The sequence below is a fragment of the Ziziphus jujuba genome, chromosome 2, assembly GCF_031755915.1.
Source record: "Ziziphus jujuba cultivar Dongzao chromosome 2, ASM3175591v1".
Taxonomy (NCBI): Eukaryota; Viridiplantae; Streptophyta; class Magnoliopsida; order Rosales; family Rhamnaceae; genus Ziziphus; species Ziziphus jujuba.
Window position 1 is genome coordinate 34,296,726 of NC_083380.1, and position 13,630 is coordinate 34,310,355.

The 13,630-nt window shown below is 33.9% G+C and overlaps 1 protein-coding gene across 2 annotated transcripts; it reads right to left on the reverse strand.

Annotated features, from left to right (window-relative positions):
* Positions 1 to 337: 337 nt before the first annotated feature.
* On the reverse strand, positions 338 to 8,178 carry LOC107408229 (protein LSD1). 2 transcript variants are annotated; one of them, XM_048473694.2, is made up of 8 exons: positions 7,886 to 8,178; positions 7,733 to 7,804; positions 6,243 to 6,356; positions 3,315 to 3,425; positions 2,238 to 2,350; positions 1,023 to 1,099; positions 836 to 907; positions 338 to 730 (listed from the first exon to the last, which is right to left on the reverse strand). In XM_048473694.2, the coding sequence occupies exons 3-8, from the start codon at positions 6,352 to 6,354 to the stop codon at positions 727 to 729; spliced, it is 489 nt and encodes a 162-aa protein (XP_048329651.1). In that variant the 5' UTR covers positions 6,355 to 6,356; positions 7,733 to 7,804; positions 7,886 to 8,178; the 3' UTR covers positions 338 to 726. The 2 variants fall into 2 exon arrangements, with proteins under 2 accessions (XP_048329651.1, XP_048329650.1); XM_048473693.2 differs by having other exon boundaries at positions 1,023 to 1,103; positions 7,886 to 8,153.
* Positions 8,179 to 13,630: the final 5,452 nt, after the last annotated feature.

The window sequence follows — 13,630 nt, forward strand, 5'->3', positions numbered from 1 at the left end:
TACATGTCCCTTTGCTGTTCTTTCTAAAAGCACCTGTATCTTCTTTTATGATACGCCTTGTTTTGTGCTTTTTATTTTTCTTGGCAAAGCAAAAATAAAGAAAAAGTCAAGAGCTACCTAGGCAATGACATTAACAACAGCAGACATGACAATCTCCTTTATTTTCTCCTACTCCCACACTTTTGCTTTTTTCCCCTTCTCTCTGGATTTGATGTTCTCGTCTTCATTAATCAACGGGTCTTTAAAAGAAAAATGCATGTATCCCTTCTGAAATTGTTGAAATTTCCTGTTGTGGAATTTCAAGATGTGAATTTGCAATGCTTAAACAAACTTGTCATTGCTAGACCAACAATTTTGTTTGGAATTTATTATCGTGCAATTTCACTGATAAGCTATGATCAATATGTACTGTTTCAAAACAATACTTGAGTGTATATAAATCAACGAGACAACAAAGGATAGCCCTTTCCATCTCCCACCTTTTAATTAATACATCACAATTACAGTTTCACTGAAACCTCACAAATCTGGAAATAGTTTTCTTTGACAAACGACAGTGTCATCTCCCACAAAATATACACAACCAATTTCCATGTATATAAATCAAGTGATTTAAAAGAAGGATTTGGAATGGATTGCTCCGTGTCGAATAAATCTACCAGCAGATTGTTCTCGGTTTCTGATCTCGTCATTTCTTTCCTATTGTGACACCAACGACAACATTGCTCACCTGAGAAATTCCATAGTTTTGCTTACATTAATTGATAAGACACTCCAGGGTAGAAAATCAAGATAACAGAAACAAATTACAAAAAAAATCAATTATTAAACTTACCAATTTGCCACTTTCGTCAACTGACATAGGATTCTCAACAACAACCGTTCGGCTTTGAGAATGAGGCACGGACTGGAGGAAATACAAGAAAATGGCATCAAACAGATTTTTCGATCATCAAAACCATCATAATCGGTCAATTGTGGAAATTATAAAAAAATAATAATAATAAAAATCATGAGCTTACAGCCGAAGTAGGAGGAGCTGCTCCAGAATTAGCTGTCCCACCAGGTCTGTGCACTGGAATTGGAACCCTGGAATTGCCTGTCTATCAATTTGTATAAGAGTATAAGTGAGAGAGGGGAAGAAGGATTGGGAAAGAAACCAAATGAAGGCGCAAAGAGTAGAGATATATCATGTCTTAAGTCAAAAACTAATGGGGTACAAACACAACCGCAGCAGAATTAGTGGCTAGGGGTTCAGTTAATCCACTTACAGATAACATAATCTAAATCGGTCTTTTTATTCTTAAGCTTCCCTACTAAAGTAGAAATTTTTTTATTGTGTTAGTTATATATATACATATATATAGAGAGAGGACTACAAGGACAGCATACATCTCTCTCAATTTATGGTAACATTGTCCCGTTAAAATTGCATGCTATCTAATAGAAACAAGATTTGTCGATGCACGCTTGTGGGTAATTAACAAACAACCATCTTTCGACAATTGAAATATTACACGGCAAACAGAAGCGAACCAAGTCATTTTTTTAAGCACACAAAATATATATCCTTGTCTCTCTTCAAACTTTTGAATCATGTGAACTTCAGATGTTCAATTTAATGAGCAAAGTCAGAATGACTTAAAATTCCTCAGTCGAGAATCCCTAAACATTTAGAGAGGACTACAAAAATCACCATATTTTGGGTTATCTCAATTTGGTCCATAAGTTTTTTAGATAAGCAGTGTCATCCCATAATTATAATACAATTTTAAATTGATCCATTAGATTTTTTCTCAGTATGATGAAGTTGGCCAACTGACATCGAAATAAGCACTCAACATTGATAATATTTACTTGGAAAGAAATTTTTTGGAACAAAACTTCTTTGAAAAATGAACAATTAGTTTCACTTATTTTAGCGAATTTGATTGAAGGAAATGTCTCATTATATTGGGCAGGTAGAGTGTACATATGGACATTAGATTGGTCCATTCTGTCGACACGAGTAGGAAACCTAACAAAATTAACTATTACACATTATGTCATGGTTCAAAAAAATAACATTGCTTTAAAAATAATAGGAACCAAATTGAGACGCAACTCAAAATAAAGGGTCCTTTTGTAATTATCTTATTACTTGAACCAAAAGCAATATTTAGCAAACACATTTTAATAAAAAACTTCAGATATAAACAGTGGTTTAAGACCAATCGAATTACTTCATTTATACTTACCCCAACATTGGTAACATGGTGACATACTGCACATTTGACTGATGGGGCTCCATATGGATACATAAGCATTGTCCGACAGTTCCCGCAGTTGACTTGGGCAAACTGATTGGATGCTTTTTCATTCACATTACATGTAACAAAACAATTCAATAAACAAGTGGTTGATGATGAAAAGAAAATGCAATATGAAGGAAAACGGTAAGATTTTTACATGCAGTTCAGAAATGAAACGATACAAGATGACAGCAAAAAGAATCGGAAAACCCAAAGCATCTTTGCTCGTTAACCAAAACAATACAAAAGGTTATGCAAGAATAATTGAGACAAACACTGTTACATTCCAAAATGAACAAAAATCTCAATACTAATTAAGCATTGCTACCAATGGAGCTTCTAGAACAAAATGGAGACATAATTAACTACTGGCAGTTTTCAAGTATTTCACCACAATCATGCCTCAAAATTTTACCAAAATTGTAAAAGCTTGAGAAAATGGTATTTAAAACACCAAATAGAAGCATTAAATCATGTTCTTAGTTACTAAAATACTAGCAAGAAGTTAGAAAAGACTGGACCCAGAGCACTAGCAAATATCCATGCTTGCAATAATGCATACTCAATTTATGGAATAAATTAAATCATATTCCTTTTGTTTTAAACAAGTAAACCTTCACAAACTGGGAATAGCTCAAAGAAACATAATTATTATTACATGCATTTCATGAATAATCGTAATGTCAATGTTCTGTAGCCTCAACTAGTAGACAGCATGCATACTGGATATATAGATTGATCAAATCAGTCAGATAGTCACTATCTATTTTTGATGTTGTATTCTATAGTAGTTAACAATTACACATTGTATTAAGCAAATGCCATGCCCAAAGACTAATTTGTTATGTCATAGAGATAAAACAAATTCCTCAACTGTATCATCCAAAAGAGGGTTCTAAACTTCTTGAATATATAGAAGACTAAATCAACATGATCTTGAAGTACCAAAACTTTTATGGTTTGTCAAGTCAAGCCATATTACTTAAAAATATCAGTTCTTTCAGAAAAATGAGTACGTTGTACCTGAAGCAAGGTTCATTGTATGACAGCAAGAGCATCGCACACTTGTTGCCCCACGTGTATACATTAATAAAGTCCTGCAGCCTCCGCATACAAGTTGCGCCATTTCCATCCCTGCAGAGGCATTGCAGTACAAGCTTGAGCAATTAAACACCATACCTCTTATCAAATCCATGATTTATGTTTGATGAATAATACTGTCACAATCTCGTCTAATAACACATAGCATGCTTATCCTAAGCTTTTACATAATGATAGATCAGTTGACTCTATAAATACATACTAATAGCAACTGTGCAGGTCCATGCTCTTAGAACAATAATTTTATTCATGTCACAATTCACTTATATGAAAGAAATCCACTTTACCATTAACAATATGATCAGAAGCCACCATCAAAAAATCTTTTGACAATTATCCCAAAGAATTGCAACTTTCCAACTGGCAAAAAAGTTTATTGTACATATACATAAAATTTCATAAAATAGTATCACAAATCAAGCAAGAAATAATTATTTGTCTTTCTTGGATGACTTCACTTCTCTTCCTTAATCTCGAACACACTAGTGAGTTCACAACTAATAGTTATAAGAGAAAAATTGAAACTGAAATTTAAATGTTTAATTCTGTACTTGCCATAAAAACATTGATTGAGATGATCATGGAAATGGAAAAGGTTAATGAACCATCAAGAAGATGAGTAAATGGCATCTAAGGTCTCAGATATCGGAAATTAAAAGCATCTAAAAATCCAGGTAAAAGTTGAAGGCTTAGTCCAATGTCCTATACCTCTCTATGAACTACACTCAATTTACTCTATTTGAAAGGATGCAGCAAAATTGTTTTCTAAACAATTAAAAAACTTGCTTTCCAAAAAATTTTGGAGAAATACAGAAAAATGAGCAGTACAAGACAGTTTGAACATGAATTCTCTGTTAAATAAACTACTATTATTAGGACCGCAGGCTACCACCTATCTTTACTCCTTACAAATCCAAGAAAGTAATGCTTATCATCTACTTCTGACTCTAAGTGGGGGGCAAGTAAAGCAAAAACCTTTCAACTACATTTGGCAACATTGGACGTGATGGCAAAAAAATAAATAACATAACTCACCAATAAGAAAACAGGAGGGTTCTGATGGCGAGATCATAAGAGATAGTATATTTACTTATTTCATAGAATTGTCACAAAAAAATGCATTAACGGAATCATGGCCCCCTTTTATGGGATGTTTCACCATAATCTATTGTTAACTGTCCAATTTTATTTTAGCCAAAACCACAAGCCATCAGCAAAGAATCACAAACTCAAGCACAGTTTACAACTTACATATCACAGTAAAATGGTTGAAAGAAAATGACAATATATCTTTCAAGATCTGCTCTACATTCTACAAATCAAAATCCAATAAATTTAATCTAAATAATAGTTAAAGGTTACAGCTCTAGATGGACCAGAAATTATTTTATATTATATATTATATATAGATAGATAGATAGATACAATCAGCCCTGCTACAGTGGGCAAAGTCCCTCACTGAGTGTCGGGGGACACATATCCCACCAGCTCAGTAGCAATGTAGAACAAAGAATTTGCCAGACGGATATGTCCCACCAAAGTTGGTGGATGTGTGTTGACCATCACTCAATAGGGGACTTTGCCCACTGTAGAAAAATTATACATGTATATATTAATGCATATACTATGGAACAGGCTCAAATATTGTACACATTATGTTTTTAAATAAGTCCTTGTTTCATAATCATTGGATTTCCATTAAATGACAAGACACAACCCAATTGAGAATTCCAATGACCATGAAGGATGAACTTTACTTTAACAGTGCACCTTACTTGAGCTTGACAGATTATATTGTATATAAAAATGAAAAAAAGAGAGTACAAAGTATCGAAGAGATGAAAAATCCACAAAAATACACTAGTCCAACAAAATAAAGAACATTAAACCATTAAATTTAACAAAGAAAATGCTAAAAATCGTTACACTTGTTGTAGATACCCAAAATGAAGCAAAGATCTTGATATGACTCCATTAGAAATCTAAATTTTACAATCCTCCTTCAAACATTCTTTGGTTCCTTTCCACCAAAAAAATCTAAGTTGAGACAACACAGAACATTATCAAACACTAAGAATGCATTGTCCATCTAAAATTGATAAAACAAACTGTCTTCTTCACTAGCCATTCAGTGCTTATTGTAGTTCAACCCAATGAACTTCCACCTATGCTCCAAAACCTAATGACATTACTCTCTCTTACCATAAATTGGTGTAAGCTTTTTTCTGAAATTTTCCCTCACATGTTTTCTCCAACAATAATACTAAAACACCAAATTTGTCTACCCAATTTTGGTTACCAACTGATGAAACATTGTCCAGCTAGATCCAACTTGAAGGAATAACTGTACAACCAGTTCCTATCTGTAATACTAATTGAAGCACCCCGGTCTATGATTTCCTTTGTACTTACTGTAAAAATTATTTCATTTATATGTAACTAAGCCATTATTGCTCCCTCTCGCTATTTATCACTCCCTTGCCCATACTCCTGTTTCCAAGCTCTCTTTCTGCGCTTGCTAGTAGGCCTGTGCAATAGTGGGAAAATTTTGGGCCTTACACATGTAGCATAATTAATTGTCAAAATATAATTTAGCAAGATTCAACCACAATACTCTATAGAAAACTAAGCAACGATATCAGGTTAAGGACCACCATTTTTGAAAGCCTTTAAGCTTATAACGATAAGGCTTAACTATGTATATCAAGCTAATTAGGCAGTTTTAATAAATTATTTTCCTAGCATCAAGCTTTATACAGATAAAAAACATGAAAATAGGAAACTATTCACTTTATCAGTTGATAGCTCAAAATTTGCCATTTCGATGAGGCAAAGAAACGAACAGATTACCAGGAGGGGGAACTGAGGTAAGCGTGTTGCATAATGCACAACAAACATTTGTAGCGCCCCTGGGATAAAGAAGAAGGCTCCTACACCCATTACACACAAGCTGGCTCTGCATAGCTGCAATGTCAATATATAAGCATAATGAGGTTTTATCAAAAAAACTTATTTGAAGATCATAGCAGCAGCAAATAGCCCTAAACAACTTGAATTACTAAAAGCTATTAGGTCAATTCACTAAACATTGTTCTAGGACCCAGCCATTACGGAATTCAGAGAACTAAGAAAAACTCAATAGTCATCAATAAATACTCAGACAAGATTATACAGGAAGCCAGAATTAAGATAAGCAGGAAATCAACTACTAGGAAGTATGAAAGTTTAGCGACTAGAAATTTTCAAGCTTAACCAAAAGCATAAATAATGCATAAGAAGAATCCATCATGGGACAAGAAACAACAATAACATTACAGTGCATGGTACATGCTTCAGTGCTTGGATGCCTTGACCCCTTAGACTCAAGGCTACAGCCTCAGCACAATAGAATAATTGAGGCTTATGCATAAACCTCTTATGTGTTTTGCCAATACTACATGAACTTTTCATGGATATAAAGTTACTTACATCGTCACACACACCAAAGAATGTTATTAATCTGACCATTGATGCACTAAAGAGACAAACACACATGATTAATGATTTCGAGAAATCATCTCAAGTTTCCAACCAAGAAACACTTCTTTGAACAATCTCACATGTGCCCTCTTCTTATTTTCTTTGATATTTATAATTTTTATTCTCGGTCTATGACATAACTGGTGGCATGCAAGGTATGTTTTAAGAGGTTGGTTCTAGTAACGAGAAAGTTTCAATGTGCCGACTGCTAAAGAAGCCATCCAAACTCATTTGACAAAGAGAAGAGTTTGAGATTTGAATATCCCAAACCATTTGATATTAAGTTGCCATCTACTGAATCTTCAAGTCAAGAATTGTTTAATAAGGTAAGAGTGGGAGAGTGGCTGGTTGAAGAAGAGGAGCTTAAAGAGGCTTACAGAATCGAAGTAAGGTTTCCTTATAATTTAACCCAGTTAAACCTAAAGAAAGTTACTCGGGTGTTTAGCCGAATAATTACAATTTAATTCAGTATCCAAAGCGAACGTAGCAATATCTTCTCGAATTAACCAGAAAGAAACATACGATTGTAGCATATCTTTATACCAATTATTGGCCACAAAAAGAAATTATCACGGAGGCATTCGTCAAACATAAGCTAAGAAGAATTTCAATCACCCATTCAACAAAATGTAAACTTCATACCGACATAAAACGGGAAGAAATAAAAATAAAAAATAAAAAACTTTTAACTAAAATGACTTAAAGCTAATTAAAATCAAAAATATTTTCAGCCCAACAAACCAAGAACCAAATATTATACAAAAACAAAAACAAAAAAATAAACAAATAAAAATAATACCAAATAAATGAATCAAAAGTACCTGATTTCGCTCAAAATATGTGCTTCACAACCCCTTGGTGCAATTCAACCTTTATCCGACAAAATCCAATCGCTATCAAAACAAAACGAAAAAAGTCAAGAAGCGAAGCACAAACACTTCTATAAATTCAAAATTACGATCGAAATTGAGTACCTCAAGGTCCCAACGATGGATTTGAAAAGCTTTGGGAATGTAAAATCTCAAACAATTCGCAATGAAAGAACCGCGGAGATTAGATCCAACCAAACGCGGAATCGGGTCAAATAAAGAAATCCTTTTTGTTTTTAACAAAACAAGTTCTATCATATCACCTGAACGAAAAGCCATAACACGTTATTCCCTTTCAGCATTAAATTACAACTTATTGTTTTCCTTTTTCAATAATTATTAATTACGGCTCTCTTTGGTGAAAAACCTTTTTAATTTTTTTTCTTATTTTTTTATATCTATTTTTTATGTAAACTGGATAGTTTAGAATTAAAAACGGGTTGGATAGATAGGTAGCGTTGTCTGCAAAATAATAACCGATCCGATCCGATCCAGTCGAATTCATTGTGTTTCTATCTTATCGAATCTATAGCAACTTAATCCAACTCAACTCAATAATAGTCAGATTAGATGATCAAGTTAAGTTTTAAGTTAGATCTAAGTCCAAATGTCAATTTTGATCATTTTTTATAAAAATTCATACATCTAAATTTAATTATTAATTTTGAACCCTTGAAAAAATTAAATTAATTTAAAAAATAAAAAAATTAAATCCAAACTTATTCAACCAAATTACATCCTACAAAAATAAAAACTTAAAAACCTAACGCACACACAATTCCTTATATGTCCTAAATTTATACGCAACAAAAAATAGTTATCATACATAAACTCCTTACAACTCAAAATATTAAATAACATGTTACAAATTAATACAACATACATATAAAACAAATATGTATTTATATCAAATAATTCTGTGGTACAGACGTCCATATTTTTTTATTGTGTGGATGTCTGCAAAGACGATGGTTTTTTTAAAAATTGTTGTCTTTATGCAATAGTATTGATGATGGTTTCTTAAAAACCATTGTATTTGCGAATGTTCGCACGATAAAAAAATGCAGACATCTACACTATATATATATATATATATTGTTATTCAATCAAAGCTTCAATCTCCAGGGCATTGTAATTCCAAAGCTAGATCAAAATCTCCATCATTTACTTCCAAAACTTCTAATTACAAGTGACAACACTACTTAGGGGCTTCTTTAATAGCTTATTGACCTGCAAATAGAAGACGTACATTTAGAAATGCAAATTAGATTACAACACAACAAAAGAAAGTTTGTTTACAACACTACATATAACTGTAAATATATCAAAATATATATATACATATAATTAAAAGATAGTTTGCTTACTACCTAAGTTAATTAAAAGATAATTTATTCATATGTCATAATCAAAAGTTACAGTAGATTCTATATCTAAAATAAGAAAAGAAAACAAAGTATTAAAAGACTTAAAAGTTTCATTCAAATATATTAATGAATGTAAATATTAAAATAGAAAGTTGAATTAACAAGTTAAAAAATTACATAATTTAAGATGTTACAAATGGTCATGGAATTATACTAAGCCAATTTTGAGAGCAAATCAAAGCTTCCATAATTTTTGGAGTAAGTGAGCTTTGACATGTATCTAAAATGCATCCCCTGGTGCTAAAAGTTGATTTTGAAGCTACTGTAGACAATGGAACAACAAAGATATCTCAAGCCATAGACGATAGAACCTTAAATTTGTGGAATTCAATTTTCACTAATCTAATAAATCAAATAGCTAGTTGTTACAATCCTCTGTAGGTTCCATTAAATACCTATCAACCTCATTTTTTATTTTTGAAGTAATGTCCATTCTTCTTTTCTTATACTCCCATAATAAATCATCTTAATCACCATTATCTTTCTCATAAGCCTCAAAATTGGTTTCTTTGACATTCTTGGAAGATTGACTATCAGTTGTTATCACTTGCAGCATAAATATCAAACATTTGACCTAAAGTTTCTTTCACTTTTGATCATTGTTTCACACATATCACTTAAATAAAGTTTACCAAAGCTAAAAAATCATGTAATCTAGTTTGTATCGAGGATCAATGATAGCAGCAATAAATAACAAATTATTAATCTTATCAATTGTCCTCCAATACTTTTCACATTTCAACTTCACATTTTTAGCTATGATACTTAAAAGTCTATTTTTTCCAAAATAGACCTGCTCAATTGTTACAAAATTTTGTAAAACTCTATCACAAACAAGTGAAATGTCACAGGCATAGAATCATTGAATTTCAAAGTAATATCATAAAAAACTTTTTAAAAATTTCAAAAATAATTGAGCATCATTCCAATATTTTTCTGTTTGTGGTTCATTATTAAAATAATTAAGATAGTATCCATCCTCTTCCTCCATCCTCTCAAAAGCTTTTTGAAACTCAATTGTACTTTCTAACATTAAATAGACGGAATTCTACTTAGTTGGCACATCCAAAGATAAATGTTTTAGACTCTATCATTTTTTCCTCAACACATGCTTTAAACTTGGCTAAACTCTATGGCAAGGATCTAATATGATGGAATTTGGTGTAGGTTTATGTTGTTGTACCCTAGAGCACAATCATTCAAGGTGTTAGTCAAGAATGATTGTTGTTGGTTCTTGGTTCTTGATTTTGTTTTTTTTTTTTTTGGGGTTTGTTTAGGTTTTGTTTCTGGTTTTAATGGAGGTTTATGGTTCTTGAGAAGGTTGTTAGCTTTTGGGAAGAAGAAGAAACCAAAATGTAGTAGTTGAGAGAGAGAGAGCCAAAAATGTTGTTTTTCAAAATCTGTTTTTGAATATTTTCTTTCTCAACGTTTTTCATTACAATTTTCATACTTTTAAATACATCAAAAGACAATAAGGCATGCTACCATATTGATCAATAAATACAAAAGCATTAAAAGTAACCAACCAAGCCAAACTACCTCAACTAACTCTAATCAATGTGCTGGGCATGTAAGAAACCTTCTTTAATGGGCAGTTCAGCTTGTCCAAGGCATTTGAATTTGAAAACCAGCTCCATTTGACTTGAAAATTGGAGGGAAGCCTTTTTGAATATTAAACTATGTTCTAGCCAAAACCCAGATAAAACAAAGTCCATTTACCCATTCAAAAATAATCAAACCCGAGGCAGTTTTGCCCAGATTTCTGGGCAACAACACTGCACAAGGGTCAGATTGTTTTGGACTTAACTCAGCCTTCCCAGCTCCAAATTGGGCCATTCTTTTTTCTACTTCTTCCTCTGCATATCTAGTTTATCATATCCAAAATTCAGGTCCAAATCCCAAACCTACTTCAAACGGCATCCAAGGAAGTGGACTTATGTTGCTGGAAATACAATTCCAGCAACTAGACAAAAAAGGCCTTAAGCTAGATAATGAGCTTAGGGCATTAAAAAAAGGATATTGTTCTTAAACATTACAAGATAAAATAAAATGCATAAACATAAATAATGTTTGGTCTTTGATGTTGCAAAACAAATAGTGCAAGTGTAACCGAACTACCTTGCACATTGTGGCAAGATCACCACATTTCAACACTCCTCCTTGGTGTTCTTGCTTGAAATATTTAGAAGCTTCCTCAAGGTCTCAAATATTGCTTTTGGAAGTGGCTTGGTGAAGAAATCTGCAAGGTTATCTTCGGTCTTGATATATTCGAAGCTTACTTCTCCATTTTCTTCAAACTCCCTCAAAGAGTGATACTTCACCGGTATGTGTTTTGTCCTTCCATGTTGAACGGGGTTCTTGGCTATTGATATGGCTGAAGTGTTGTCACATTTGATGATGGTTGAACCTTCTTGAGGATAACTAAGGTCCTTCAATAATTTTCTAAGCCAAATGCATTGATTTGCACATGAAGAGCAAGCAATGTACTCGGCTTCGGCGGTGCTTTGAGCGGTTGTTGCTTGCTTCTTTGCATTCCATGAGAATGGTCCACTACCAAGTGAGAAAAGATACCCCGAAGTGCTCTTCATATCATCCAAGCATCCAGCCCAATCACTATCCGAGTAGGCCATTAATCTCATCACATCTTGCCTATCATACCAAACTCCAAAGTCTTGTGTTCCTTTTAAGTATCTAAGAATTCTTTTGGCACCTACAAAATGGTTTTGGGATGGTGCTTGCATATATCTAGACAAAACACATGTGGCATGCATAATATCCGGTCTTGATGAACATACATAGAGCAAACTTCCTATCATGCTTCTATATAGGGTCGGGTTTACCTTTGGTGTGCCATCCTCCTTCTTGTATTTGTCTCCTTGGCTCATTGGTGTTAACATTGGCTTGCATTCATCAAGGTTGAACTTTTTCAAAAGATCTTTGATGTATTTCTCTTGAGATATGAAAATACCCCTAGAGTATTGCATCACTTCCACTCCAAGGAAGTAATTCATTTCACCAAGGCTTGACATGTCAAACTCCTTTTCAAGTTCATTTTTCAAAACTTCCACATTCTTTTCATTTTCACCCGTGACCAACAAATCATCCACATAGAGTGAGATAACAATCATGCCTTCTTCATTCCTTATGTATAGTGTTGGCTCATTTGGACTCCTCCTAAAGCCTTGGTAGGTCAAGTAACCATCAATCTTGCCATACCAAGCCCTAGGTGCTTGCTTTAACCCGTAAAGTGCCTTGTGTAGATGGTAGACTTTGTCCTCATGTCCTTGAACAATGAAGCCCTCGGGTTGCTTGACATAAACCTCCTCTCGAAGCACACCATTCAAGAAAGCCGACTTTACATCAAGGTGGTACACCTTCCATGACATTGAGGCCGAGATGGATAGGATGAGCCTTATGGTCTCCATTCTTGCAACCGGTGCAAACGTCTCTTCATAATCTACACCCGCTTGTTGTGCATAGCCTTTTGCCACAAGCCTTGCCTTGTGCTTGCATATTGTTCCATCCGGGTTGAACTTGGTCCTAAAGATCCACTTTACACCAATTGGTTTCTTGTTTTTAGGTTTATAAACCAAAGACCAAGTTTCATTCTTTTCTATCATATCCATTTCGGTTTGCATGGCCTCCATCCACTCTTTCTTTTGCATAGCTTCTTGAGCATTGGTAGGATCACTCAAGGCAACATTGCACCTTTCATATATTTCAAGCAATGGCCTTTCTCCTCTAACACCATCTCCAATCTCCAATTCGGCTCCAATGGTCTCAAGTGCATCCTCCTCATCATCTTCATTTTCTTCATTGTCATTGTCATTGGTTTCTTTTTCTCCATCATCCAACCGAGCATTATCTTCATGGACAAGAAGCTCCTCCTTTGTCCAATCCCAAACAGCATCTTCATCAATCTTTGGCATGTCCTTCACAATGGCATTGGTGTTTTTCATGGCACCATAGCTAGAATGCCCAAGCCTTTTATGCCAAAGTTGAGAAATGGACTCCACTTTGGTTTTTAAGGCTTGTTCATTCCTAACTAGGTCCAATCTATAGCTTTTGTCCTTCAATGGTACCTTAAACAGCTCATTACCACAAGCATCATATATGATACATCCATCTTTTGCAAAATTTAAAGCAAAGCCTCTTTCTACCAATTGTGCTACACTAAGCAAGTTTTCACATAAACTAGGAACATATAGCACATCTTTTATAATTTTGGTACCTTCCTTGGTGTTCAAGCACACATCTCCTTTGCCTTCTACTTTCATGAACCGGCCATCACCAATCTTCACTTTGGTTTTGTAGTTTCGGTCAAGCTCCACAAAGCCATCCTTTTGGAAACTCATGTGGTGTGAGCAACCACTATCCACAAGCCAACCGAGACCACTACTTGTGACTTTAAGGCATGTGGCCA

Coding starts and splice junctions, on each gene's coding strand:
- LOC107408229 (XM_048473693.2), bottom strand. CDS start 6,354: ATGCAGAGCCAGCTTGTGTGTAATGGGTGTAGGAGCCTTCTTCTTTAT. Junction 1,104..2,237: donor ACCATGTTACCAATGTTGGG/GTAAGTATAAAT, acceptor ACAAATTGATAG/ACAGGCAATTCCAGGGTTCC. Junction 731..835: donor TTGACGAAAGTGGCAAATTG/GTAAGTTTAATA, acceptor GGAATTTCTCAG/GTGAGCAATGTTGTCGTTGG.